This window comes from Parasteatoda tepidariorum, chromosome 6, assembly GCF_982258835.1.
Source record: "Parasteatoda tepidariorum strain Cologne lab strain chromosome 6, Ptep-v5.0, whole genome shotgun sequence".
NCBI classification, from domain to species: Eukaryota; Metazoa; Arthropoda; class Arachnida; order Araneae; family Theridiidae; genus Parasteatoda; species Parasteatoda tepidariorum.
In genome coordinates, this window is record NC_141760.1 from 30,764,179 (window position 1) to 30,790,962 (window position 26,784).

General features: G+C 26.6%; 1 protein-coding gene across 2 annotated transcripts in view; it reads right to left on the reverse strand.

Moving 5' to 3' along the window:
- The window catches only part of LOC107438118 (uncharacterized), a 94,386-nt gene that overhangs the window by 33,611 nt on the left and 33,991 nt on the right, over positions 1-26,784 (reverse strand). The window contains exons 1-2 of one of the 2 annotated variants that reach the window (XM_087165591.1): positions 20,442-20,770; positions 4,834-4,864 (exon numbers count right to left, since the gene is read on the reverse strand). In XM_087165591.1, the coding sequence (XP_087021717.1) occupies positions 4,834-4,864; positions 20,442-20,482 (72 nt within the window). In that variant the 5' untranslated portion in view covers positions 20,483-20,770. Of the gene's footprint in view, positions 1-4,833; positions 4,865-20,441; positions 20,771-26,784 lie in introns of those variants that run through there. The other variant, XM_087165590.1, reaches the window with a different exon arrangement.

Genomic DNA, 26,784 nt, shown 5'->3' on the forward strand with positions numbered 1-26,784 from the left:
TTTGTGATCCCGAAAGGCATCAACCTCCTGGAAAGCCTCACCTGATGGAGACACTGAAAGGAAAGTATGGTGCAATACCGAACACCATTATCACCAGAAGCACTGGAAAGCACCTGACAGAATCTAAGGACTTGATAAAAGCGGTAGATGAATACAAGAAATATAAACCCGAAAAAGAGGAAGAAAAAGAAGAAAAACCAACGCCAGAGAGAGCTAGAGGATGAATAAGGGAAGAAAATTTACTCAATCATCTAAAGGAATTCGTTTCTCTAAATTAGTAAATTTAAATCAATAAAAGGTTGCTTGAGAAAATCCTTTTGTTTAAGTAATGAAAACAAAAAGGGTAGACTATATTTGAGGGTGCCCCTGCCAAGTTGTGATCGCGATTGATCGCCAAGCTGGGCGATGTTGAGAACCAATCGGGATTCTGATTGGTTTAGATTTTAATCGTGATTCCGATTAGTTTAGAATTTAGCGTTGTTTTTAAATGAATTTTTAAATGTAATTTCAGAGATCCGTTAGTTTTACTTTGGATACCGGCCGGTAAGGTTACTTTTGCTTCTGGTACTAAAAATGAATACTGTCAATAAGATAAATCTTAAGTTTCTGTACGATTTGAATAACAATGAATAAAGAGCAGTGATTGACTGGTGTATGAATGAAGGTTTAATTAATAATAGATATAAATTAATAATAGTTTGTGGGTTACCACGGCGTTCCGGGCAAGCAAGTATGGCGCCAAACATAAGTCGCCAATTTCGCCAAGGGGCACCCTCAAGTATATTTTTCCCAAAAAGGGTAGGAAAATTTATTTAAATTGAATAAGTTTAAAAATGAGAGTTTTATTAATGTAGTATTTTAGTATATGGTATAGGCGTCGTTTTAAAGAAGTGTCTCCAAAACGAAATGGTCGTTTGAATTTTAGCAATAATATTCCAATTTAAATATTTTTATTTGCCTAATTCACAAAATGAAGATGATTTAAAGGTACCCGAGAGCAAAAAAATTTCACTATTATTTTTTTTTTAATTTTATTTTTTTTCAGTAGTTAAAAAATAAATGAAATAAACAATTTATAAACAAAAAGGTCCACTTTTTTGACGATTATTTGCTTGCGCCTGGCTAACCGAGGAATACCTGATTTAATTAAGTATTTAAGATTAGTTCAGATCAACTAATACAAACTATAAAAAAAAAATTAGATTACGCCATACCTGGCAACTTTAAATCTTTTCGAGCATAATTTTCTCAAGTGGTAGTAAATTGAAAATTGAAATATAGATATAATCAGAAATGTATTTTTTATTGAGGTAAAAGCTTTTGGTCAGATTGGTTACGTTTCTTTCAGCAGCATTTTAAATGTATCAATCGCCAAAGATAAAACACACCATAATAGACTATCATGTATTCATATATATGTGTGATTTCTATAATTGCAGTGTTGGTTAAAATTATTTTAAATTAAATTTATAGAAAGCATAAATAAAGATAATATATAATAAGATATTATAGGAAAGCATTATAAATAATCAAGAAACGGAAAGCATAAATTTTACTGTCAGTTCAAAAATAAAATTTGCGCAAAATATGGCAGACATGTTTTTTTAGCCGACGTATTTCGCTAAATATTGTGCATCCAGTGAACTAAAATAGTTCTTTTTCAAACTGATTTATAATTTTTATTTAAGTTATTGAAGTTACCTGCAGTAGGTGAACCTCGGTCGACTCATTAAAAAATGAGGGCTCTATATCCTCAACTAATAATCTTTGATTTCTGAAAAAATTTTATTGAATAAAAATAGATAATTTTTGACGTTTTCAATCGCGAAATAAATATTTTTGCTATCAAGATGGTTTATAAGAAATATATTAATTTCCTTGACAAAACTATTGTTAAAATTGTGTTTTACATTTGGTCAGATAGTAGTTTCTTAGTAATATCTAGGGGAAAAAAATTTCTGCTTCATCAAAGGCGAAATTCCAAATGAAGTTCCTATTTGTTTAAAACAGCTATTGTGTTAATGTACGGGAATCCTTTAATCACAAATCTGTTCGCTTCCGTAATAAAATTAGAAAACAATATGTTCGTATTTGTATATATTTGCAAAAATATCGTGTCGTGTTCGTTTTTAGGTACTTTCACCAAAATAGTAATTGCCAGAATTCAAGAAAAGGAAACTAATTTTTTCACACGGAAAATTCTTCTCATAAAAATTCTTTCATTATATTCTGAAAAATTCATTTATTTTAACAATTTTATTTACTCATTCAATATATAATTGAATTTTAAAGTAATGTAAGTACAGTGTAAATTATTGGTTTGAAACATAAAATAGTATTTTTTGGTTAGCCGGATGCAAGGAAATTTAGCTTTTAGTTTATTTATTAAATTTTTATATGTTTAAAAAATGTAATGTAAGTACAGTGTAAATTATTGGTTTGAAACATAAAATGGTATTTTTTGGTTAGCCGGATGCAAGGAAATTTAGCTTTTAGTTTATTTATTAAATTTTAATATGTTTAAAAAAATTAAAATAAAGCTGGCGGAGGTCTACATTTTCTGGCGAATTTTCCTTTGTGCCTGGCTAACCGAAAAGTACCCATAAAATAAAGTTAAATAAAAATATTTCAAGGTGTCGTAAAAAATTGTCTATCTATTATATTAAAATTATAACGCTTCTAGAGTAGAATCGAAAGCTTCTTGGTTTGGCGATAATTTTCGTTCATTTTTGCTGAAATCCCATTTCTGGTTACCATGATTAGGAGCCTTAACCATGATATACTTTGCGGTCTTTACTTTCAATGACGTCACCTTTGGGGTACCGCAACTTTTGTTTACCTTTATGTGATTGGTTTTAGGTTTATTTACATATATATTCGATTATTTGTAAATCACCAAAAATGAGAGGGGCCCGCTTTTGTTTACTATTACCGGTATCTAATATGCTAACATTGGTACCTGATATATGTACTGAGGTAATAGATTCTCCCAGAAATCTATTAGGTTCCTATTACACAATACTAGTTGTAAAATCTAATCAAGTTAACTAAAACGGAGGCTAAAAAATATCCAAAATCTAATAAAGCTAAATAAATTAATGACATATAATCAAGCGTTAAAACTTAACAACTTTTTTAATCCGAGGAAAGAATTCACAGAATACAAAAAATTGACTTTTTTTATATATTTACAAAAGAATTAAACAATTTCTCTCTTGACTCGATTAACTGTGGTCATAATTAATGATTATTAACATGAATAATAAAATAAATGATTAATTTTCAGTTCATCCTTTTTTGACACTAGTTGTGCCATGCCAATTATTACAATTAATTAAGCATTACTAACGTCAGTAATAGTTTGGATATTTTTTTACTGCCCCCTAAACGCAGTAAAAATTTAATACTAGGATTTATCCTAAAGGAAAGGATTAAAGTAGTAGCGATTCAAGTACAAACCGTAGGAGTTTTTAGTTTTCATCGAGCTGATAGGGAAAAAAAATTTTATGCCTCACAACGTAGCAAAAGAGTGAGTTAACTCTCAAAACAAAATTACTAATATTTGTTTTAATGTTCAGGCATTTATCCGTTAACTGGATATTAGACGAAAATCCTTGCGCCAAATCTGGTTAACCAAGCTTGTAAAGTAATAAAAAGAAAGATGTCTACTTAGATTTATGTAAATAGATTTTTATTATTATTATTATGACTTTTTATAGGTTTCTTTTATTCGTTGGAGTGAAATGTAAATAAATAAATAGCCAGCTATTGCACTGAGTGGCGATTTTCACCACGCATCGCCTTTTTCCTTGTCTTCTGAATTCACAAACTTATGAAGCTATACGTAAATGACAACACATATGGTATGTAGACCAGAATTTCCTAAAGGGTGTTTAGTGGAACCCTAGGGGTCATGGAAAGGTCTCATGAGTTCCCAGCCTGGGAGGTTTTTTTTTAACCAGTTATGAAACATGTAATTAAATTTATATCCAATTAATTGCCCATTATTTATTTAATATTTCCTTGACTCTTACGAAATGAAATAAAATATGCATGAAGAAAGAAAATTCGAAACAAAGGCTTTTTGTATAGTAATATAATGAATGAATTATGAATGCATTTATGAAAAATTGCATATATATTTAGCATCGAAAAAAAATAAACAAAATTCTACAAAGAAGAAGTATCCTCTGACAACCATTCTCAACGTTTATATTCGTTCTTTTTCGTTTTTATTTTAATTGAAACCTAATGGAATTTTCAGTTTATACACAATTCATTTTCATTCATTTCCTGTTTATACACATTTCATTTTCAGTTTATACACACACTTAAATTAAAATAAAAATGAAAAATAAATGAATAAAAATAAAAAACTAGAGTATATGCCGTACCAGTGAATTCAACTGTCTGAGGGAAGACTCAATTCTAAGATTAATATCGATAAAACTATACGATGAAAATACTTCATTCTTCATTCATTTTTCTAAATATTTTCAAAATTATCAATGAAATTTAGATCACTGCATATGTTAAAAGTGATTTATAGTCTTTCATTAAGTAATACGTTTACAATTGCTAATGAAATTTATTCAGTAAATCTTGGGGAACCGTTAAAATAAGGACAATCATTAAGGAGTCTACAGCTGGAAAGCATAGGGAACCACTAATGTAGACTATTCATAGCCAATAATGAAATAAACAATAAGAACATTTCACAGTAAGAGTGTTAGAAAAAATGCCGATAACTGTTGCTTTTATCATTTATTCATTTTTTATATGTAACCAAGTTTTAATAAGTTATCCAAAATTATTAATAAAGAGAGAGCTTACCTTTCCTTTCCTAGGAGAAAATAAATCCTCCCTGAAAAAAATTTAAAAATATGTTACACAGCAATATCAACCAAAACAGTTAAATAAATTTTTAAAAAATAACGAAAGTTGTAGGATTTAATTAATTTTTCTTCCGAGTTCATTTCAAATTTCACGGATAGCTTAACAGATGGCAGCACCAAATTTCGCAAGTTTTATGGTTTGTTGCCAAAACATGAGTAATAAAAATGACAAAATGAATCTTAAAAACTTGTCCAAGGGCAAGAAGTAACAGGCGGTGTATTTTGATACCTAAAACCTGACTTCTTTTGGATAGGATCTTCATACAGCTGTCTTCGTCGCTAGATTTTTCTTACCTGTCAAAGTTAACGTCTTTTTTTTTTCACCTCTTACTCCCAAAACCTTGTTTATCTTCCGCTAATTTCCGTTTTAACAAGCATTTTTTTTTCCTTTTGAAATTTCTTCTATTGCGTGACATGAAACACCGTGGAATCATATGCTCTACTGATCCAAAAATACCCTTCTTTCATAAATAATTTGTGTTTAAAAGTATTTTTGCAAACCTAATTATGTTACTCGCGAATTGGTTGCTTAGTCTAACACTTTCATATTTATTAAAGTATTGCCTATCTATATTTTTAGTGTTTAGTACATTTAATCTGTAGGCTAAATGTTGGCCTAATGCAAATAGTAATGTCAGATAAATAGTAACTAGTGGGTTCCTCCCCCAGCTGTCTGACGCGCCCCAGCCATCGAAAATTGCTATGCAAACATTGCTCGCCTCGTTCGCTAAGTTAAACCTATATAAAATGTGTCCTTGCGTAAAATCATAAAAACTTAAATCCCTTATTAAATTCTTTAAAAATAATTCCTCGTTTTAAAAAAATCTAATTTTTTAGTCCATATTACGTTGTTAAAATAAAAAATAATAAAATAAAATAAATGACATACAATAGAAAAACTTGCAGAAACTAACAATAATTATGCTTTTAAAAAGCAATTTGGAAACTTAAGCACTAATACTCATCTTTCAATGAATAACAATAACAATGAATACAATTATTATTATTGAACCCTCATAAGCATACTTAAAACATAACTTCAAAAGTATGTTATTCGATTTTAAACTTCCAACTTATGGATCAGTTTGTTTCATCTTTCAGTTGTCGACTAGAAAAAAGAATTTTCATGCAAAAATTTGTAACTCTTTTGTTGTTTACGCCTTCGTGCTCACGTAACAGCTCACTCGAGTCTCACGCTTGATATTTCAATTCTTTATTGCAAACGCGATAAAGAAATGAGGACTTTCTTTGTTGCCGTGTAAGAGACGTATATATATAGATACTTTGACTTCCACTCCAACTAGGATACGGTAACACGACATTTTTAAAATAATTTTAATAAATGGAAAATTAAGTACAATGGAAATAATTATACTGGATTTATTAAAAAACGATTGTGTCATTCTTTTCATCAGGGAAGAACCAACGAGGCATTAAATACATCGTCGACACTTTATTATAATTTACCCAGTAGATTTAGAAATACCATCAGCACTATACCACTGTGTCTACTGTATGTGGTACTGTATCATGATTTTGCATAAATATTTATAATTCGGGGAGTTAGACGACATTATTTTTCCTTATCGTAATTACTTCCATTTCATTTGCACTTGGGCTGCCACTTATAAAAATTATTTTAAGTGGCTAAATCATCAGGGTTTTGGGCAAATAAGTAAAATCCTATTTAATATTATTATCCTATATTACCTGCACTTTCTTCTTAAATTAAAGGTATATTTAATTTAAAAATAATAATTATAATAACCAAATACTAAGAATTTAAACAAGCACATACATTAAATTATAATTTTAAAAAATCCAAAATATTTTTCATTCACATTTTTTTAACGAAATATTTTAAAACCAAATGCAATTTATGCGATATAAGTCTAGAACTAAGTTGGAGCCTAAAAACAAGAATTGTCTAACTCCTTTTAAAAAATAGAATTAGCATATTTCTTAAAGGAATTAGCTTTCATAACCAATGGCAATTCCTTTTTTAAGAAAAGTACATAATTAAATTATTATAAAAAAAGCCACAGATATATTTCTTTTCTTTTACAATGGTTTAAATGAAATTATTGGAAATATAAAATAATAAATGCGATATAAGTTTAAAACTAAGTTGGTACTTAAAAACAAAAAGAAAAAAAAAAGATTAAATAAAAAAGAACGAAAAAGGAAGAGAAAATCATAAGATTAATCTAAGTGCACAAAAAGAACACAAAAGCTGAACAATTTATTTTGAATGATTTTTCTGGTGCATATCATGTGGAAATAAAAGAGAGAGAAAAAGAGAACAAGAAGTACATTTTCATAATATTTTGCAACTTTGATCCAAAATAAAAACCAAAATTTCCTCCACCAGGATATACTTGAAATAGTCAATGCTGTTTGAATACAAGGGTGATGAAATGAACTTTTTATTGTAAAGAATGTTAGTTCAATAAAGAATGAAAGACTGTACTATTTGTAAATAGTATGTGTGCCTCAAGATAACACGATTTCCCCATACTCCACACTTTTTTCCTCTCCGTTATCACAGTTGCAGCAAATCTTGCTTTTTCCCCCGCTCTGGTATGTTCCAACTTCTTTCAGAAACGTAATGCCGGGGATAACATGCAAGCTTTGCGGAAACCATTGTAACGGAAAACTGAAAATCGGAGAAATCGAGTAATGTTGAGGCGTCTATATTTGTATTCTAATTACAAGCAGAATAAACGAGGGATTCTCTAACATTTGTTCATAGATATCCCAATTCTAGACAACTTTAAAATTTCGAAAACCACTTTTACTGTTAGATACAATTTGAATATTTGAAAATTTGTGAGAAAAGAAATAGAAAAACATATTTTCATCTAATGAATTAAATTTAATTTTTTGCTATCAATAGTCTTCTGTTATGTTTATCTACATGCTATGGTTATTAACATTACTTTAAGGTGTTATCTACAAAATCATATAAATGCATTCCTCCATAAATCAATATATCCCCCAAATTTCGTCTACAGTTTCCAAAATAATGAAATAAATGAAAAGCAATAATGAACAAAAGATCATTCTGAACTTTAAAGTTAATCTATTTAAATTTACTCAAAGGCCAGTTGAAATCCTCTTCTCCTATGATCTTCAAGTGACGTGACGTGTGGGTCAGTCAATCAGGCCCGACACACACGCTTGACATCGCTTGCAGGAATCCAATTAAATCTGATCCGAAAATTGATTCCGAAATAAACCAAAGCTATAGAACTGTAATATTAACGCACCATGCACAATCACGTGATTTGACATAATCATACTATCAATTTCAACTACTCAATTGGAAACTTGCACGCGAGGTCACGCAAGGCTTAGCCACTGAGGTTTGAAACACACGTGTGACGTCGCTTTAAGGTGTCCAATTAACTCTGGTCCGAAAATCGATTCATCGTGATCATAAACCCAGCCTTAAAGCTGAAACGTTAACAAACCATGCGCAACAGTGTAATTAATTGCAAGTTATCAATTAAATCTGATTCAAAAATCGATTCAACTTAATTATAAACATAAGCCGTAAGGCTGTAACGTTAACACGCCGCACACAACCACGTGATTAGACTCAACCATGTGATTAATTGCGTATACCCGATTATTAACTTTTCGAGAAAACAGAAAACCTAAATAACTTTTGATCTAATTTTCACGCAACAAGATACAATCTTAATAATATTCAGGGCCGCTTTAGAAATGTCAATAATTTTATGCTATATTTTTGACGTAATCTGATTCGTAACTCACATATTGTGGGGTTATAATATACGGTCATAATAGTTAAGTCAAAAGAGCAAGCAAAAGTTTGGGTCATGTTATGCTTTTGCTTTTAGTACACAATTATAAAACTTATTTATCCAAAGATAACTCAATGCAAGGTATATGCTCTTCATTTGTAGTTATTTTATAATTATTTAGTTATTATTCCCCTCATTAATGATGGAAAAACTTTTGAATTGTAAAATGTACAAATTGAAAGTAATTTTGGGCTTAGAAATTTTATTACTCAATAGCTTGGTTCCTCGAGTTATTAAGAAATAATCTTAGTAAGTGAAAATCCTATCATCTGATCTCATCATTTAACTTTTCCATTTCTTTTTGTTTCTTTTAACGTTTAACGTTTTTTAAACGTTCGATTGAAAGCAAAAGGACAGTAAAGTGATATCTGTTCAACTTGACTGCCCTTATCAAAAATCGCATTAATCATATATTATAAGATGGGAAAGCCTTTCTAACCTAAACATTTTTCTATTTTACCACGTTTATATTAACTTGCCTTTGTGTATGCCTGTTCGGGTGGAATTTTGTAATCGATTTTAAACTAACTTCCCGACTAGTTACAGACTTCAAATTTAGCACATAGTTCAGAATTGGATCACAATGTATGAAAATGAAGAAAAAGAATAAAATAAAATTAAAATCAAAGAAAAATTAGTATTTTCACTATTGTCTTTTATTGTCGATTCGATTATTTCAAATTAGTGTCATATGTGAGTTGAAAAGTTTTGTGTACAGTGAGTGAAAAAATTGAGATTTTGGAAGTGAGTACAAAAACGAAATCAAAATAGAAAATAATATTTTTAAAAACCACGTTTTTGTAGTGGAGAATAATAATTAAAAAATAAAAATTTGAAAAACGAAAAGCGTGGGGCGCATGAAATACATAATAGTACATATACACATTTTCTTACTCATACACATGCACAGCCACATACACATATACATCCACATACACAGCCACATACACATATACATCCACATACACATGCGTATACACAAACATACTCCACATACACATACACATTCAGAAACAATTACAATTACAGATATACATACACATATTCTCATGAGCGCACATACACACACTAATATAACACTGTTATGTACTTCATGAGCCCCACGTTTTTCGTTTTTCAAATTTTTTATTTTTTAATTATTATTCTCCACTACAAAAATGGGGTTTTTAAAAATATTATTTTTTATTTTGATTTTTTTTTATATGCTGACCACTGAATTAAGTCAAATTAGCCAACGAATGTTATTTTAAATCCTTCATAAACTACCCAGAAAAAAACTTTTTAGTAGATTTTCTATTATATTATATATTATGTAGAATTTTTTTGAATTAGTAAAATAGATATAAAATCTCACCTAAACTTTGTGAGGTTGACCATATGGAAGAACTGTTAGCGTGTATAACAACTTATACTAGATATTTTTTTCTTGAAAAAGAATATAAACATAGTATGAAAATTCAATGTTTCAACGCCTTCAATATGTTAACCGCTTGTCCAAGTTGACGGCCTTTATAAAGCACCGAATTTATTGCATATTAAAATAGAGAAAAACCTTTCACAACCTAACAAACTGTCTATCTAGTATGAAGGCTAGTAAATTATATCAACTTTGTCGACAAATGTTACTTTAACTCCTTTTTAAATTATCCGGAGAAAAAAAACTTTTTAGAAAATTTTATATTATGTTATGTATTATGTAGAATTTCTCTGAAATAGTAAAATAGTATTAAGAGTTAGTCTAAACTTCTTTGTGCGATGAACATATGGGAAAACTGTTAGCTCATATAGAAACTTATATGCATTTTTGTTTTAGAAGAATATAAACATGGTATATAAATTCAATGACTCAACGTCAATAATTTGATCACCAGTCTAAGCTAATCACTAAAGCAAAGCTTCTCAAGCGGCCAACTTATATTACAGGTTTAGCTATTTGAGGAAAAAAAGATTAAATGTTTGACATAAGATTTTGATTTAACTACGTATTAAATGATTTTCAAATTCAAAAAAAATAAAAATTCTGCGACTCATAATGCACTGTATTATGTTAAATACCGTGTAAAAATTTTGATTGAAATGAACTTTGTTCCTTACACCACATTTTCTACAGATAAAATAAAATTTTCTGATTTTGAAAAGTAGCGCTTGAACCATCAATAATATACAATTTATAGGCCTATACAATTTATATAGAATTCATTATATTTAAAGAAAATAATATATTGATATTATTTTCTCAAAATATAATGAATTCTTTGAATACTAAATTTAATGTATTAGAAAATATAGCATTATATCTTTAAAATACCATTATAATATCGTAAATACACAATATAGCTTAAAAGAAATTATCACCGTCTAGTCTAGTAGCTGCTGAAGGTAATATGCATGGATAAGTGTTTGAAGTGTACAGATGTTAGTCAACATCTAAACTGATGTCAGTATTTTTACACCAATGTCAGTATTTATCAGCAATTAAGAAATATAATCATATTCTTAAAAAAAGATTCAAAATAAATGTTTGGAAGTTCTTCACTGAAAGCGCAGAATAGTTTAAGAATTTTATCTTTAGTCACGTTTAGTACAATAAGGTCTCCTTTATTTTCCCTTTCTATAGCGTGGAAAAATTATATAGGGTAACTAAGAAAACGTAGTTAATTTTTCTTTTAAATCGGAAAAGCACTTACTTGCATTCTGTTGGTTAAACAACAAAGTTCCCGCAGCTTTTTTAAATTTTATTTTAGTTTAACATTCCTTATACTATTAAATATTTTTGGCATAATATTTTAAATCATTCAGAAGAGGATATTATGGTTAGAGGAGAGGATATCTATGCTTTGTTTTTGTTTTTTTATTCTAGCTTATTTATGCTAATTTTCAAAATCATTAAAATAGCATGCCAAGAAGAAGAAAAATGAGAACTTTTCACACCTCCTGTATTTTACTCTAAATCAAGGTTCTAAAGTAATAAAAGTTGCTCGTGACATTTGTGCTGTGTCTAGAGAGGCTCGTAACCTTCTTTTGGTTGTTCAGTTTTACCAATTAAACTAATTTTGCCACGAAAAATTGCACAAAAGAAAATGGAATAAAACGGTACTTTAAACCTTTAAAAATTGGGAACATGATTGCTAACTCAATATTTAAAAATAATTATCTTATGCAAGTAAAGTAAAATACAAGTTTGTTAGGAGCATCATATAAATGATGTAAAGTGTCATATGTCATCATAATATATAACAAAACCTAGTAACTCATAAATGCAACTTTTTTCAAATGAATTGATAAATTTGAATGATATTGAAAAAGCAAAGATAGGCACTTTCTTATGTAAGTCTGATTAATTCCAATCATCAAATTTCATTTTAGTGTATTATATTTAAATCAATGAAAATTCAAAACGTCAATGAGTTAACTTTTGTCATTCAGTAGTTTTCATTTTGTAATTTTTTTAAGGAAAAGGTGGGACCAAAAGCAGTTTAAGATGTATTTAATGCAACTAGCAATTGTGTGTGAATCTATATGTATATACAGCTTAACACTTACAGTAATTACGAATTCAACCATTAGTGTTTAAGAAAAAATCATTGGAAAGTAACAAGACAATATTAAATAACTACAAATGAATAATCAAAATTTAGTTAACTTACCTACACTAGGGAATGTTCCAAGTATAAAAAAGAAATCTTTCAGCTCAATATTCTAATCAAATATTGAGAAAAAATTTCATAAAAAGTCTTCGCCTTTCAAAAAATTCCTGACACTGCTTTAAAAATTCAAGAGGCAATTATAAGAGGTAGAAAGAAAAAGTGGTATGTGATACCCACCTACAACTTCACGCTAGATGTCCCTACCATCTCTACGGTGTTAATTTTTAAACTTGTGACGCAAAACGCGGTGAATCGTCCCAAAAAAATTGCTATTTTAAGCACGTGAACTCAAATGACTAGAAAAACGAGGAATTCCAAATCTATTGTGTGACTCAAATGAATACGTTCTTTTATTCCTTAACAGAATGCAGAATAAATAGTGACAGTTCGTAAATTGTCATGTGTGTCAGTCGACATAAAAAGAATCTTCCACGAAGAAAACTGTAAGAATTACGATAACGTAAGAGTGGGGCAAGGTAGAAGCGGATAAGAATTTAACTGTTTTAGATAAATAAAAAGAAGATTTTATTGTGCGTTCTTTATTTAAAGGTAAAGTAAGTCAGGTTGATAGTTAAAGGTTATTTGTTTTAACTACTACCACGAAACTATTAAATAAAGGAATTAGGTTAATCGTTTATATACTTTTTTTTCAACATTAAAAGGAACCGTACAAAATAGCAAAATATTTAGTCCTGTAATTTCCTGTGACAAAAAACGGAAATTAACGAAAGACAAAGAAAGATAGAAAGAACATATTCTTCATAGAAACTAATTCACGTAAAATATAACCGGTAAGGACTCCGGTCAAAAGATTTTTGAAACATTTATTTAAACCTTTTTTAGCATTTTTTTTTCAACAAATTAAAAATTCGTCTTCAAATTAAAGGTAAAAACCAAGGTAAAAAAACTTGCTAATTTTTCTTTATGTAATTAAATTGCATTTTCTATAGCTATTTATGTGTACACTCAGTGAAAATTTGTCCATTAAGTAAAACAGTATCAGTACTTTGAACCAAAATGTAAAACATTTCTGCAACCATGATATAGTGTAAAAATTTAACTAGATGATTTAGCTTTTTGAACCACATTAAGTTTAAGATGAATTAATTTGCACGAAAACATGGTTCAATTTAGTATCGCATTAAAGTTACAGCATTTAGCAAATTTTAACGACATTATAGTTCAATGCATTAACTAATTAAACTGCTAATAGAATATAGTATACAAGTAAAAGTTTATCTCTTTATTTCTCATGGGTTTTTTTTAATGCGATCAAAGAATTACCCTAGTAAAATTGTTAAATAAAATTTATATTTTTAATATTTTACTCGTTAAATATATATGGTTTAAAATGCTACGGAATTTACAATGGAATGGCAAGATTCTAACCTAATGGTTGGTTTTAATTTTGTACACATGGATGTCAACATCTGTTTTTAATAAGACATTTTTTTAAGGAAATCAGATACAGGACATCGGAATTTTTTAAGGACATCGGAAATCGGATAAAACTAATGTGTCTAAACATTTCGCCAAAAATCTAAGTTTGAATTTATTGTGTTCTCTTTTAAATAATAAATCTTAGAAACAAAAAATGTACTTTAAATTAGACAAGATTCATTAAAAATGGATCCACATTGAGAAGGAAAAAAAAGATTTTGTTTATGACCCTTTATTTTTGTTTCAAAATTATGTTTTTAATGCTTTTAATGGTTCATAAATTTCAAGCATCTACAAATATGACTGTTTTTCAAGACTTTAATTGCATCATGGTATAAATTGAAAACTCTTGAGAGTATTCTCATATTTTTAAAATATCACATGATCGTAAGCGTGGGAGTAAATTTTATGCTGCCAAATTTTCCTGATTATAAAATACTGAGGGGACACAATTTCATATTAAACATCATCTCCTGATTACAAAATATTGCTTAATCAAGTTCTCTCTATTCTTTGATGCGAAACGTTGCTAAGACATAATCTTGCAGAAAATAATTTCGTCGGGACAAACTCGAGTGGGAATAAAATAGTACATGATATTTTTGCTCCGCTCAAAAGTTTGGACTCAACGCGCACTAGCGAGGTTTTGTCTTACGAGCATTTGATTCCGCGAGATTTTGATCATGAAGATTCGTCATATGTTTGTATACTTAACCCATTAACACGGTATATTTATTAAACAGGCTTTATAGTGAACTAACACGCATTTGCGTTGCGTGGAGAAGAAAAGCTCCCAGCCGTTAACCTGATGGCAAGGGAATTTTAACTCATGACCCATCAACCACTGAGGATATTTCACTTCATCACTGCAATCGGGGCAAGTCAGGAGCAGCATACGGCCATCACTGGGATTGGAACCCATGTCTCACTAGTAAACGAGTACACATCTTCCGAAACCTTCCCATTCTGAAAAAAATCATGATACACCTGCTTTTGAGATAGTTGCAATGGATGAGTTGAAGCTAGATCAACATTTTTTTAACTTCTAATAACCTCCAATGATCACCAACAATTGGACATGCCTTCAAATGCCTGTTTTAAAAAAATGGATATAGCCTAAAAGGTGCGTTTGAAAATAAAGGGAGAATAACGTAAAATACTTATTTGAAGAAATATATATAGCCCAAAAAGGGTTTCAAGGAAACTGGACACAAAATTCTTCTAAAAATTAGCTAAATAAAATGCATAAAATTCCTCTTAATGTAAAACAATGAATCAAAATTTTAACAATCACGTTATTTTTAAAAAAGGCGCGAATGAAACCAATGTGAAGCGCTAAATTATAATTTATTCACAATTTATATACCTTTAACAGTTGCTTAAAAAAACGAAATCAAACATTTTGCCTATTTGCTTAAATAGCTCAGTTATTTATTCAATCAGCCATTTTAAACTATGCCCAATTTTCAAACTCGTTTTTCAAGTTATGTCCACTTTGTTTAATACGCATTTAAGTTACGTCCATTTTTTCATATGTGCATATTAGACACGATGTCCATTTTCCTAAGCGAGGATTTTTGGCAACACGCATTTGAAGCTATGCTGGTTTATTTCAATGCGTTTCTGTAGCTATTTCCTTTATTTGTTCATGCTTATTCCCAATTTTTTGAAACTGTAGATTCAGCTTTATCAATTTCTTCAAGTATGCGTTTTAGATAATGTCCTTTGGAATTGAGACAAGAATAAAAAGTTTACCGACAAAAAGTATTTGAAAATATTACAGTTTGAAAAATGTTTAATAAATGCAATTGCAAAGTCATTTATATGAAAAAGTCTTATGGTTATTCTAAATTAATATTTAATTTTTTGTTTCGTTTTCTACTTTAGTAAGGGAATAGTACAGATTACACTGAAAAACATTTTTTTTTCTGTTTCATGAAATTTTTTAGCAAATCTTAGATGTTTTCGTAACACTGATTTTAAATCTGCAGTTGGTTTCTCCATCCTAACTAAGGTTTTTTAATGACATTTTTTTTCTATTTTTTTGTCGAAATGTACAAGTTTAAAAACGTTACATATAACAAGAGGTCGAGAAACGCCACCACAACCTTTCTAGGGTCTTCGGTCAAATCATCAGGATTAAAATTGCACAGAAACACAAGCCTAAAAACGTCATCATACACCGCTTGGGGCACTTTCCTTTTATGAACTGTTTCTTCGTATGCTTCTGAACAGGTCATAATAGAGAAGCACCCTTAGTCGCGAAATTGCATGGGTTCTTATGCAATTTTAATCTTGATGATGAGCCCAACTCCCCTATAAGTATATATAACGTTTTTAAACTTGTACATTTCGACAAAAAATAAACTAAAAATAACATTTTAAAAAATTCTGCAACTTCATAAACAAAACTAATTTCAGATTTGAGATCCCTGTAGCTTAATTAAGCAAAATTGACCATCTATGTGACTATCTGTGTAAATGCAACAAAAAGAAATTTCCCGGTGTTATTTAAAGATGGATAAATTTTTGTTAAATGACGCAAATTTAAATACATTCTTTCATATTTAAATTAAGAAGTTTATTTATTTAAATGATTTTGGTACTCATTTTTTATTCTTTTAAGCCAAATAACTAATCACTCAAATCTAATCCTCAATCAACATAGCATTAGATTTAAAATTAACTTGGAAAGAATTCGTAATGATGCCAAAAATAAAGGTGCCAAATTATGTCACTGCTTTGCTTTTAGTGCATGATTCATTTTAGTTGCAAAGCAAAGTCAACATCTTAGACGATTACTTTAAATTAGAGTTAACATATTTAAAGGATATTAGTGGAAAACTTATAAATCCTTCTGAGACCGGAGCTTTAAATAATGGCAGAGAATAAGATTATTACTTATGTAGCTTCAAAGAAAGTAAACTAATTAATCCGACAATTTTTTTTAAAAAAATTCATTCAGTCAAACTTAATTAACACTTTTAAGCAATGTTTTAATTATCTGTCTATTTTTAAAAAAAACATAAGGGTCGCCTCTGTTTTGGGTGTTCAACTTGTCGTTACATTTTCTTTTGCTGCTCAAAAACTGCAAGAATTAGAATCTTGAAATGACTAAGGTGTGTAGAATATTGTACTGGAAAGACGATAGAATAAAAAAGAAAATATTCGATAATTTGTTCGAGAAATACATTACGGACCGCTCTGCAGGCCGCAGAAATATATCGATGGCATGATTTTAAATGTTCAATAAAAAAAAATCATTAATTTGAATCACGTAATTTTTTTTAAATCCTAAGTTTATTCAAAAATTATTATAATAAATATTATGTTCCATTAACTAATATATTATTCATAAAGTTGTGGTAAGAAATCAATGATATAAAATCCCATTGATAATAAATGTTTTGTTCATAGAATCAAGGAATAAGTTAATAAATTAAGAAACAAATTATTATCTCTTTTTTAAGAGCTTAAATGTAGATAAGAATATAACTTTGAAATTATAATTTTCCATTGTTCATTTCATATCATTTTCATATATATGCTCATTGCTGTATGCAAAATAATTTGCTGTTCAATTATCAATAAATATATTTCAGCAATACCCATTTAATTTTGCACACATTTATTTCAATACAAGTAATTTCCCAACTTATTAAATATTTACTTGTAAGTGAAGAATAACGACTTGTTCTGCCAAGAATAATTTATTTTTTAAAACTTTTCATTCAACAAGTTGGTTATCTGTCTTTGTACTTCATTAATGTTTTTAGTTTGGCAAAATAATAATAAATTACTTTATTTATGCAGTAATTAGTTGCAATAATTAAATAATAGTATTAACCTTTGTATTACTAGAGGTATTAAGAATTTTATTTGTAGTATTATTCATAAATTTTGTCAGAGTTTTTATTGTTAAACGCAAGATCAATTTTAAAAAAATAATCTGATTTAAATAAAAAAAATCCAACATTTAATATATGCTTTTTTAAACAAAGCATGATTTTTAATAACCATGAAAATATTTTTTGAAAAGCCAAGGGCCGTTGAAACCCCACGCACACCCCTAGCTTTGAGCATACTTTTTCCTCGATGCATAAAAGAAAACAGCCCGCAAATTGTTGCTTGAGTTAATACATTGCTCAAAGAAAACATTCCGTTTTTGATAGAAAAATCTATAAGTATCAGTTTGCTCCATTTAGAAGTTTTTAACATTTTGCAGTCACGTTATTTCAAAAAAAAAATAGCAGAGTATGTTGAGATTTAAACTTTCAGTTATATTTGCTTTAAAGAAATATGATAGTTAAAAAGAAACTGCTGAAATGCCAGCAATAAAGTTAGAAAGACTGATAGAATGGATTGATGAAAGAACACATAGAAATATTGACTTTAGAGCAATAGAAAGACAGACGGAAGTACAATTAAAACTATAAAAGGGAAATTGATAGAGAACTAATAACAAAGAAACTTACAAATATATTGTTATAACCGATAGAGAATTAAAAAAACAGGCATGAAATAATGTTAAATCTCATAAGAAACTGATGAAATAAAAATTATAGAAATAGATTTAAGTTCAAGATAGGAAGAGAGGATAAATTAACAGATAAATAAAAAGAATTTTTTATAATATTTATGAAGGCAATCTTTAGAACTAAAGTGGAATATAAATTTGATGTAGTTTTACGAATTTAATTTTTGTGTGCCATAAAGATGTTTTTATTATTTTAAAAAATCTCATAAAATACATAAAATCCATTTTAAATAACCAGATCACATGTGGAATAGCGAAATTTATTTTTATATCAGGGCTACAATCATTAGTAGTGAAAATAAACTTTTTAGAGAAATAGTTTCAGTCATGATGTGCAATATTCTATAACATATTCTATAACATACTTAATTCTATAACATATTTCAATCTAAAAATATTCTCAATGATTTAAATCTATGAAAACTGTAACTTTAATGACCTATTTATTCTTGGAATAAATTGATAAATTTTAATTTCATCGTATATTTAAATAAAAAATAAATCTTAATAATCGAAATATTCTTTATTAATAAAAATTAAAACTTTTGTCATAATAGTGTCAATTTTTATGACAGTTTCATTTATAGCATTCTTTGATAAATTTCATTTGATGTTTCAATAAAAATAACCTTGATAATCTAAATAATGATATATCATCTAATCTTAATCATCAAAATTTATAGTATCATGTCAATTTTAAAGTTAAAAATAAAAGACTAATGCTTAAAAAAACTAACGATTAAAGTAAAAATATGATTTTTTTTTCTTATCTACAGACTTTATTATATACCAAAATAAATTGATAATTACATAGTTTAAACATATATGATTAATCAAAGCAAAAAAAACTGTTTAAAACTCTTGAATTTCATTCTTGAACTCAATCACATCAAATTGATAGCCTTTTTTATTTCAAAATTAACTTTTAAAAAAATCACAATTATGTTTCTCATTACTTAGTAAGATACACTTTTAAAAATAAATAATTTTGTACCAGACTTACTTCAAATATATATATATATATATATATATATATATATATATATATATATATATATATATATATATATATATATATATATATATATATATATATATATAAACAAGGGTCATGCAATTCTTATAAATAAATTTCATTACTGCTCAAAACAATATGAAAGCTAATCTGGTTTTTTGTGTTGTACAATATGAAAACCAAACAACCATAAAAATAACTTACATAATTAAATTAAATTATTGAAAAAAAGGATTCGATAAAACGCTGGTTCATAATAAATATTATATTACCTTTAGGGGGAACAAAAATAAGTATTATATTACTTTCTTGGGCTAACTATGTTTCCTATAATAAATAACAAAAGAACATATGATATGGATTTAGTAAAAGGAAATTCTATACCATATTTTGCATAAATTTCATCAAAAAAGTTTCTTTTTTCAATTTCTGATTTTTTTCTAAGACATTCGTATTAAAGTTTTATAAAACTGTTGAATTTCGTTACTTTCTTGTTTCTTTATGCAAGAATTAATATTTATTATTGCAAACTTTGCGAAAAATAAATTATATGTACTCTGTTTAAAAATATAATAAACGAAACCACGAATTCATTATAAAATCACATAAAATTACTTTGCATATAAATTGTATGACAAGTTCATAATCAGAAAACTATTATATCAGAACATCTTTAAACTACTATGTATCTTAAAATAATAGTTTTTAGAATAAAAAAACTTAATACATCTATATTAAGTATTTTTATGTAATTATTTATAATGCAATATATACTAGTATATATACTATTGCATGTAACAAAACGTTTATTAAGCAGTGAAAAGCAAAGTTTTCATAACTACTAAGTAATTTATATTTTTTTTATTTATCAAATTACAGTTCATAACGCAAAAAAATTAACAATATTTAAATCATAAATTTATATATTATAATTTATTATGTAATACATTAATACATGACTATTATAAATAACAGTATAAATATTTATCATACAGTGGTAAACAAAATTTCTCATTTCTATTATCTAAATCATAATTGCTTTATTTTCTTAATTAAAACTTTCAAACAAAATCTCACCTTCCAAATAAACCACCAGGACCAAGATCGGAATGTGCCATTTTTTTTCTAGAATAAGATCTAAATTCTAAAGTTATATCAACGACGGTATTGTTCTTTTTCTCGTGACTGTGTCAATTGGAATCCTTAAATCTAAAATCATCAAGAAAACGATCGTTTTTCTTCGCAGTGAGGACATATGTTCTTCGTCGAAAGCGGAACCCCAAAAACAAAATATACGAAAAGATTTCTTTTTATAAACATCTTTCCCGCTTTTTTTTCCAGAAACACGGTGCCCCAAATTGGGATTAGAAACTGCTTCCTCCACCTTCAACGTTTCTCAATTTGTCTTTAATCCAAATACGAAAGCATCTTTTTTAATTATAAAAAAACTACACATCTTGTGAGTAAAAAAAGGATTCTAAAGATACTAAAAAAAGACGACTACAAACCAAAATCTCCACTTTTTTATAGAGCTTTTATTTGCAAAATATTTAAATCAAAAACCATCTCAAAAAGCTTTTGTTAAATACAGTGATGGAAAAATGCGCACAAAATGCAAAAATGAGCCTTACAAAAAGTTTGCAAAGCGAATTGCGCTACAAAATAGCTGAAGCAAAAAAAAGCCAAAAGCAAAATGTACAATGAAAATAATATGCAATACAAAATATACATTATATACAAAGAGCAAAAAAAAGCATGCTTTTGGGAGATGAATTTTTAGGTCCCTTAGCACCAGTAGCTCTGGCTTTCCATTTCTGGTATTAAATTTTCTCTTTTAGGGTTCTTTACTCTGGCAAAAAATAAATTTAATTTATATCACTATGGTCAAAGACATAAATTATCACAGTTGATAAATATCTGGGAGCACTTTGAAGATTTTTACGAATAAATCTTACAAGAGAATTTTAAAAAGAAATTTTTCCGTTTAATAAAATTTAAAACCCCTTTTAAACTTTTTTATAAATTTTTTAAAAAAAATTACATTTTTTAGCACTCTTTATTCTGGCGAAAATTAATGGAATTTATATCACTATGGTCAAAGACAAAAATTATCAAAGTTGATAAATATGTTGGAACATTTTGAAGATTTTTACAAGTAAAATATTGCAGAAAAATATATAAAGGAATTTTTCATTTTAATAAAATTTAAAAACTCTTTAAAGGCTTTAATAAAATTTCAAAAGTCAACTAAATTTTCTTTTGTAGGATTCGTTACTCTAGCAATTAATAAATTTAATTTATATCACCGTGGTCAAAGACAAAAATTATCATAGTTGATAAATATGTTGGAACATTTTGAAGATTTTTACAAGTAAAATATTGCAGAAAAATATATAAAGGAATTTTTCATTTTAATAAAATTTAAAAACTCTTTAAAGGCTTTAATAAAATTTTAAAAGTCAACTAAATTTTCTTTTGTAGGATTCGTTACTCTAGCAATTAATAAATTTAATTTATATCATCGTGGTCAGAGACAAAAATTATCATAGTTGATAAATATGTTGGAACATTTTGATGATTTTTACAAGTAAAATATTGCAGAAAAATATATAAAGGAATTTTTCATTTCAATAAAATTTAAAAACTCTTTAAAGGCTTTAATAAAATTTTAAAAGTCAACTAAATTTTCTTTTGTAGGATTCATTACTCTAGCAATTAATAAATTTAATTTATATCACCGTGGTCAAAGACAAAAATTATCATAGTTGATAAATATGTTGGAACATTTTGATGATTTTTACAAGTAAAATATTGCAGAAAAATATATAAAGGAATTTTTCATTTCAATAAAATTTAAAAACTTATTAAAGGCTTTAATAAAATTTTAAAAGTCAACTAAATTTTCTTTTGTAGGATTCGTTACTCTAGCAATTAATAAATTTAATTTATATCACCGTGGTCAAAGACAAAAATTATCATAGTTGATAAATATGTTGGAACATTTTGATGATTTTTACAAGTAAAATATTGCAGAAAAATATATAAAGGAATTTTTCATTTCAATAAAATTTAAAAACTCTTTAAAGGCTTTAATAAAATTTTAAAAGTCAACTAAATTTTCTTTTGTAGGATTCGTTACTCTAGCAATTAATTAATTTAATTTATATCACCGTGGTCAAAGACAAAAATTATCATAGTTGATAAATATGTTGGAACATTTTGATGATTTTTACAAGTAAAATATTGCAGAAAATTATATAAAGGAATTTTTCATTTCAATAAAATTTAAAAACTCTTTAAAGGCTTTAATAAAATTTTAAAAGTCAACTAAATTTTCTTTTGTAGGATTCGTTACTCTAGCAATTAATAAATTTAATTTATATCACCGTGGTCAAAGACAAAAATTATCATAGTTGATAAATATGTTGGAACATTTTGATGATTTTTACAAGTAAAATATTGCAGAAAATTATATAAAGGAATTTTTCATTTCAATAAAATTTAAAAACTCTTTAAAGGCTTTAATAAAATTTTAAAAGTCAACTAAATTTTCTTTTGTAGGATTCGTTACTCTAGCAATTAATAAATTTAATTTATATCACCGTGGTCAAAGACAAAAATTATCATAGTTGATAAATATGTTGGAACATTTTGATGATTTTTACAAGTAAAATATTGCAGAAAAATATATAAAGGAATTTTTCATTTCAATAAAATTTAAAAACTCTTTAAAGGCTTTAATAAAATTTTAAAAGTCAACTAAATTTTCTTTTGTAGGATTCGTTACTCTAGCAATTAATAAATTTAATTTATATCACCGTGGTCAAAGACAAAAATTATCATAGTTGATAAATATGTTGGAACATTTTGATGATTTTTACAGGTAAAATATTGCAGAAAAATATATAAAGGAATTTTTCATTTCAATAAAATTTAAAAACTCTTTAAAGGCTTTAATAAAATTTTAAAAGTCAACTAAATTTTCTTTTGTAGGATTCGTTACTCTAGCAATTAATAAATTTAATTTATATCACCGTGGTCAAAGACAAAAATTATCATAGTTGATAAATATGTTGGAACATTTTGATGATTTTTACAAGTAAAATATTGCAGAAAAATATATAAAGGAATTTTTCATTTCAATAAAATTTAAAAACTCTTTAAAGGCTTTAATAAAATTTTAAAAGTCAACTAAATTTTCTTTTGTAGGATTCGTTACTCTAGCAATTAATAAATTTAATTTATATCACCGTGGTCAAAGACAAAAATTATCATAGTTGATAAATATGTTGGAACATTTTGATGATTTTTACAAGTAAAATATTGCAGAAAAATATATAAAGGAATTTTTCATTTCAATAAAATTTAAAAACTCTTTAAAGGCTTTAATAAAATTTTAAAAGTCAACTAAATTTTCTTTTGTAGGATTCGTTACTCTAGCAATTAATAAATTTAATTTATATCACCGTGGTCAAAGACAAAAATTATCATAGTTGATAAATATGTTGGAACATTTTGATGATTTTTACAAGTAAAATATTGCAGAAAAATATATAAAGGAATTTTTCATTTCAATAAAATTTAAAAACTCTTTAAAGGCTTTAATAAAATTTTAAAAGTCAACTAAATTTTCTTTTGTAGGATTCGTTACTCTAGCAATTAATAAATTTAATTTATATCACCGTGGTCAAAGACAAAAATTATCATAGTTGATAAATATGTTGGAACATTTTGATGATTTTTACAAGTAAAATATTGCAGAAAAATATATAAAGGAATTTTTCATTTCAATAAAATTTAAAAACTCTTTAAAGGCTTTAATAAAATTTTAAAAGTCAACTAAATTTTCTTTTGTAGGATTCGTTACTCTAGCAATTAATAAATTTAATTTATATCACCGTGGTCAAAGACAAAAATTATCATAGTTGATAAATATGTTGGAACATTTTGATGATTTTTACAAGTAAAATATTGCAGAAAAATATATAAAGGAATTTTTCATTTCAATAAAATTTAAAAACTCTTTAAAGGCTTTAATAAAATTTTAAAAGTCAACTAAATTTTCTTTTGTAGGATTCGTTACTCTAGCAATTAATAAATTTAATTTATATCACCGTGGTCAAAGACAAAAATTATCATAGTTGATAAATATGTTGGAACATTTTGATGATTTTTACAAGTAAAATATTGCAGAAAAATATATAAAGGAATTTTTCATTTCAATAAAATTTAAAAACTCTTTAAAGGCTTTAATAAAATTTTAAAAGTCAACTAAATTTTCTTTTGTAGGATTCGTTACTCTAGCAATTAATAAATTTAATTTATATCACCGTGGTCAAAGACAAAAATTATCATAGTTGATAAATATGTTGGAACATTTTGATGATTTTTACAAGTAAAATATTGCAGAAAAATATATAAAGGAATTTTTCATTTCAATAAAATTTAAAAACTCTTTAAAGGCTTTAATAAAATTTTAAAAGTCAACTAAATTTTCTTTTGTAGGATTCGTTACTCTAGCAATTAATAAATTTAATTTATATCACCGTGGTCAAAGACAAAAATTATCATAGTTGATAAATATGTTGGAACATTTTGATGATTTTTACAAGTAAAATATTGCAGAAAAATATATAAAGGAATTTTTCATTTCAATAAAATTTAAAAACTCTTTAAAGGCTTTAATAAAATTTTAAAAGTCAACTAAATTTTCTTTTGAAGGATTCGTTACTCTAGCAATTAATAAATTTAATTTATATCACCGTGGTCAAAGACAAAAATTATCATAGTTGATAAATATGTTGGAACATTTTGATGATTTTTACAAGTAAAATATTGCAGAAAAATATATAAAGGAATTTTTCATTTCAATAAAATTTAAAAACTCTTTAAAGGCTTTAATAAAATTTTAAAAGTCAACTAAATTTTCTTTTGTAGGATTCGTTACTCTAGCAATTAATAAATTTAATTTATATCACCGTGGTCAAAGACAAAAATTATCATAGTTGATAAATATGTTGGAACATTTTGATGATTTTTACAAGTAAAATATTGCAGAAAAATATATAAAGGAATTTTTCATTTTAATAAAATTTAAAAACTCTTTAAAGGCTTTAATAAAATTTTAAAAATCAACTAAATTTTCTTTTGTAGGATTCGTTACTCTAGCAATTAATAAATTTAATTTATATCACCGTGGTCAAAGACGAAAAATTATCATAGTTGATAAATATGTTGGAACATTTTGATGATTTTTACAAGTAAAATATTGCAGAAAAATATATAAAGGAATTTTTCATTTCAATAAAATTTAAAAACTCTTTAAAGGCTTTAATAAAATTTTAAAAGTCAACTAAATTTTCTTTTGTAGGATTCGTTACTCTAGCAATTAATAAATTTAATTTATATCACCGTGGTCAAAGACAAAAATTATCATAGTTGATAAATATGTTGGAACATTTTGATGATTTTTACAAGTAAAATATTGCAGAAAAATATATAAAGGAATTTTTCATTTCAATAAAATTTAAAAACTCTTTAAAGGCTTTAATAAAATTTTAAAAGTCAACTAAATTTTCTTTTGTAGGATTCGTTACTCTAGCAATTAATAAATTTAATTTATATCACCGTGGTCAAAGACAAAAATTATCATAGTTGATAAATATGTTGGAACATTTTGATGATTTTTACAAGTAAAATATTGCAGAAAAATATATAAAGGAATTTTTCATTTCAATAAAATTTAAAAACTCTTTAAAGGCTTTAATAAAATTTTAAAAGTCAACTAAATTTTCTTTTGTAGGATTCGTTACTCTAGCAATTAATAAATTTAATTTATATCACCGTGGTCAAAGACAAAAATTATCATAGTTGATAAATATGTTGGAACATTTTGATGATTTTTACAAGTAAAATATTGCAGAAAAATATATAAAGGAATTTTTCATTTCAATAAAATTTAAAAACTCTTTAAAGGCTTTAATAAAATTTTAAAAGTCAACTAAATTTTCTTTTGTAGGATTCGTTACTCTAGCAATTAATAAATTTAATTTATATCACCGTGGTCAAAGACAAAAATTATCATAGTTGATAAATATGTTGGAACATTTTGATGATTTTTACAGGTAAAATATTGCAGAAAAATATATAAAGGAATTTTTCATTTCAATAAAATTTAAAAACTCTTTAAAGGCTTTAATAAAATTTTAAAAGTCAACTAAATTTTCTTTTGTAGGATTCGTTACTCTAGCAATTAATAAATTTAATTTATATCACCGTGGTCAAAGACAAAAATTATCATAGTTGATAAATATGTTGGAACATTTTGATGATTTTTACAAGTAAAATATTGCAGAAAAATATATAAAGGAATTTTTCATTTCAATAAAATTTAAAAACTCTTTAAAGGCTTTAATAAAAT